Source organism: Montipora capricornis, chromosome 2, assembly GCF_036669925.1.
Source record: "Montipora capricornis isolate CH-2021 chromosome 2, ASM3666992v2, whole genome shotgun sequence".
NCBI classification, from domain to species: domain Eukaryota; kingdom Metazoa; phylum Cnidaria; class Anthozoa; order Scleractinia; family Acroporidae; genus Montipora; species Montipora capricornis.
Window position 1 is genome coordinate 1,000,806 of NC_090884.1, and position 5,000 is coordinate 1,005,805.

At 38.0% G+C, this 5,000-nt stretch overlaps 1 protein-coding gene across 2 annotated transcripts in view; it reads right to left on the bottom strand.

Moving 5' to 3' along the window:
* The window catches only part of LOC138038351 (scavenger receptor cysteine-rich type 1 protein M160-like), a 36,690-nt gene extending 33,545 nt beyond the window's left edge, over positions 1–3,145 (bottom strand). Inside the window, exon 1 of one of the 2 annotated variants that reach the window (XM_068884164.1) lies at positions 2,642–3,145. In XM_068884164.1, the coding sequence (XP_068740265.1) occupies positions 2,642–2,729 (88 nt within the window). In that variant the 5' untranslated portion in view covers positions 2,730–3,145. Of the gene's footprint in view, positions 1–746; positions 939–2,641 lie in introns of those variants that run through there. The other variant, XM_068884162.1, reaches the window with a different exon arrangement.
* Positions 3,146–5,000: the final 1,855 nt, after the last annotated feature.

Below are 5,000 nucleotides of genomic sequence, written 5' to 3' on the forward strand. Positions count from 1 at the left end.
ATAAGTGTAAATCTCATTCAGAGCAATCCTCCCTTTAACAAGAAAACTAGAAATTATTGTATTGTAAACATTTTGCCGTTGTAGCAAAATGCAGTAACTAGAATTTTTTTATAAATGACACGTACACGCTTCAGTTTACCATCTTCAGATCTTTTAATAAGTTTGTTTCTAAAATATTTCCCTTTTTCGTCGCTTTACCTCGAGTTCTGCTCCCCTCAAGATAAATTCGTTATTAAAAGCTAAGTCAAAGTTTAATAATGGCTTTGATTAAAGTAGCGTTAAGGAATCTGACACTAGAAGCACATAACCGACAATTTTCTTCTTTCCGCAGGCAACGTCACATTTATCTACTTACCTCGAATTTCAATCAAATATGCAAACGCTTACAAATCTTAAATATGCAAGAGTAAACAGTTGGAAAGATTGTGTTCCAATACAAGTGAATATTGCAACACTCTTCAAAAATGTAGAATTTCAAAAACTAAGAGCTGTGAAGAAATAAAAAGGATAAAATCTCCTTTAACTGAGTATTACATCACAATGACTTTTAAGACTCCTACATTAAAATCCAAAAAGCGGCTTTCTCAACTGACTGAATCGCTTTGACTTTGAAAAAGTGCAGTGCGACCTAAATCTCATTTGTTCGATAATATTTATCAGTTCCGGCACAGGGCAGACAAAAGTAAAACAAAAGCACATGGTCTGAAATGAATGAATAGATTCGGAAATTAAAACAACAAACTTACCACGTCTTGAAGCTTTGATTTCAATGCAGACTAACGTGCTTAGAACCAAAAATCCCACGCAATTAATGCTAAGAACCGAACCCAATATCCGCATTTTTCCTAAGATTATGTATAACAAAGTCGGATCTGAACGAAACTGTCAATATTGAGCGACTTACTGGAATAAAAGTCTCTCCGGTTGCACTATGTTTAACTAATCAGCTCTTCAACGATTCGCTCAAGAAAAATGATACAGATTGAGCAGCTTCGAAAGCGGCTTCCCAACTATCGACATATATGTTATAAACATATTCACAAATTTGAGTTAAGTTGGTCATGTGATTTTAGACAATAACAAAGTACCCATGCGGTCGGGCCCGACACGTGGCGAAGCGCCTGTTCCAACAGTTAGTAGATGCTAAACCGGTTGTTTTTCTTAGTGATAAGCCCATAACATACCTGTGATAGGCCCCAATATAATTCAATAATGAGAGGTTCTTTCTTCCGCAGTGCTTTCAAACAAAAATATTTCGTCGGCATCAGAAATCGCTAATTTTTCATGCTAACAGTTTTAAATACATAGCGAGGTCTGTAAAAGGGGCAGCTCATACACTTTGCTGGGAAGCGCGATTAATTTAGCAATGAGTTTTGTTGTTGTCCTTATGTGAAGAGGCTCCGCGCAGTTCAAATCTGTTCAAAAATTTAACGTGTTATGTTTACCTAAAGCGTGAGTATTATAAAAAAAGTAAGGTCATCAGGTCTTGAAATCTTTCTCACAAGCAGCACAGAAGAGTCTGTTCTTATCTCTTCCAAGTTTTCTAACTTTGAAAGCTTGTCACTCGACACTTCCAAAGACGCATATGGAATGTTTGTTCTCCAATTAAAGAGCTGTCGGTAACTTTTGGCCATAGAATTCGCAGTATTTTGTGTGGGAGCGAACTTGCATGCTTTCAGCACGAAGTATGGAGGAAAGTTACGACGATCCTTGAATACACCAAGAACCGTCAGCAAAAGTGTTTCTTCCGTCGATAAAATCAGAGTTACATGTATAGCACGTTCTTCTGAAACGAACCCAACCTGGTGAACTTGTAGACAAAACAAAGATAAAAATAACTGCTTCGTCCAACACAAACAAAAAACAACTATGAGAAGCTGAGCGCATACAATAAGCAAAGGTCGAGGAACAATACAAGGGCCCATAAAATTTCGCGCGCGAGCCGTCGGGAAATTCCTCGCTTCACCTGGTCAGCCAAGCATTGCACGCTGTTTAATACAACGTCTCTTACAACTTGAAATCTATAAATGCGAAGTTCACACCTTTTAAATTGTTGAAAAATGATAATCCAGCAAATACAAAAAAAGACTGATTTATGATAAACCAACTGTGTAAACCGAGAAGATTTGCGTAGATTGAGATAAAGGGATCCGTTTAGCAAGCAAAACTGAAGCGGCAATTAATATTTTTTGATATATTTGCATATTTAATACTACAAGGGACAATTCATGTGCGAACGTGCCTTTTCCATCAATTAACAGAAGCCCCCGAAGGTTCAACATGTCTTTCATCATTGCCGATCGATAGCATAAGTATTTAATAGTAAGGAAATATAAACGGACAAAGCCCTGCACTTGCTAAAACGATCGACAATAAGCAAAATAAATGGACCAAGTTAAATTTCAAGCTACGCCAGTCATTTGCGATAAACTTTCGCTAAGTGAAAAGGGAAATAAGGAGAACATGACACAACGAAACATTTGTAATATTTCTGATTTCAGGATCGTCAACTATGAGTACAACGTTTAAGCCTAGCCAGAGCAATATCGAAGATGTTTATAAGCTTCCTGTCACTGAATATCAAGCAAATATTGTTGCGTAATTATTCTAGAAGAGTGTAAATGAATGCGTTCTTACTCACCTTCAGAAACTCCTTCGCTACTTCCATCCTCTATAAGTGTGACAGCAAAAAATAAAAGGACCCACAGTGATCCAGACAACCGGTTCATTTCGTTTGTCTGCTAACCCGCGCCAAAACTGTTTCACGATCGAAGTCCACCAATAGACCAAATTAACTCGTGGACTAGTTACGCAAATAGTTTTGATCAACTAACTGTGCAGGGACAAAAAGATATGTTAAAACTCGAACAGGAATTACTCAAAGGGATAATGCTGGCCAAATCCCAACTGATTCCGCCATTTTTGAGAATCACTCGGACCACATAAAGCAAATTACGGTTGTAGCCAGTAGCACGCGACTGACTGTGCAATTTTCATGAGGGGAAAAATACTGCTGACCACATGAATCAGCTTTTGGAAAATATGGCCTCGAATCGTTACATGTACTCTTATATTGTCTTAAGATGCCCCTGTTTTTTAACAAAAGATGTAAGAAAGGACTCGTTAAGACACCGTTTAAAAAATTCCTCTCAACGCTTTGCCATAATAGGATTATTAACCCGCAAAATGTAACACCGTCAAATACTTAAAACTCTCTTAATTAGGGGTTTATAATGGTAAAAAAACAGTTATGATTAATAGTCCATTTCCGAGATGCTGCATGCCTCAGCTTCAAAGCGAGTCCTGGTGCACAACCATTCAAACGGGAATGAGTTGCGTATTCTTATGCAAATCAAACTCATTTCCCATAAAATAGTTGAGCACCAAGACTCATTTCGAAACCGAGACAAACAGCAACTAGGAAATCGGCCATTGGTAACAGGACTTCGTGTCGTCCAATGGTAATGGTTATGATTAATTGGTAACCGAGAACTTCGTGTTGTCCAATTCGGTTTGTAATCATATGAGTGATTGACAAAATCGGACGACTGACCGCGAAGCGGAAGTCCGATTTCTTTAATCACGAGTATGATTACAGACCGAATTGGACGACACGAAGTCCTGTTACCAATTAATCATAATCATTACAATTTCCGAGCAAACAAAATTAATGCATTCCTTTCGTTGTCTAATGTTACAAATTTGTCCATTTTGGAAAATCCCCAGTTTGATAGGGTAAATGGTTGTTGCTATGGTTATTGTGATAAATTCTGTGATTGGTGGATTAAGCTGAGTGCGCTTAATATGATTGGCTGACGTAACTGTCCGATTTCGAAATAATGCACCAACCAAATTTGAGGAAATTGTAATGGTTACGATTAAGAATAGATTAGAATCCACTCTGAATTCTTATTGGTAATTTTGCTGCGGAGTAAGGAGTAATTACAAGAATATCTCCTATTATTAAAAACTGAACTACGGATATTAGATTTCCAGCATTCAGTTCATTGGCTCGCCGGACACAGGCTATCAGTTCATATTCCGGCTGTACCAAATATGGTCAAGGAACGGGTCAGCTATAAAGCAAACTGAAAACATTTTTGCAGCTCCGTCTGAGAAAAATGGCCGACAAAAGCCGTTTTGGACTGGAATTGACCGAGGCAGAAATCAATGCTTTAGTTGATAATACCACCCCCCGGGAACATCATGGAGTTTTTAATAAAACAATTATTCTACTCGGGCTTGCCGGATATAAAATGATTATTACAAACTCGGCGCTACGTGCTTCGTTGGTTATTCGTCACTTCATATCCAGCGCGCCCTCGCAGAATAATTGTTAACTAGTTTCACCACTTACGGAATACCATACAAACGTCGCAACTGTCCATCTCTCAGATGACCTGATGGCTCCGTCGTACGTAGAGCCCGGCGCATTTTGGTGCGTAATCGTCACACTTTTGTGTCCCGTCGAAGCCTGGATTGTTAACAACTGCTTAATAAGCTGCTTAATACTTTTTTAACATCAATTTATCGAAAGAAAACTTTCACTGGTCTTACACTAAATGCGACTCGTTCACTCCTCCAAAATGCAAAGTAAATCTGATCCGTACTCTCACTTTTCCGTATTTGCTCGTCGCCTCGTTTGTTACAATCGTCTTTAGAGGATCTTAAGAAGTTGCTGTCATAAAACGGTTACCCTAGAGTTGTTGTTAATTCTAACATGAATGATGTCTTACAAAAGCAACAAAACAATCCATTGACCCCAACCATCACAAAAGGAATTTTTTTTAGTTTTACCTTATTTAGGGTTACAAAGCAAAATCGTTAGTAAACAAAGTATGTCGTGTATAAATATCTTCTCCGGGTGCATTGACCTTAGAGTGATTTTTTTAAATCTTTCTTTCTTTCTTTACAAAGATAGACTTACCCGTGGCCAAATGGCTACTGAAGATTGTATATAGAGCTACCTGTTGGGACTGCAATGATTTTTATATCGGAAA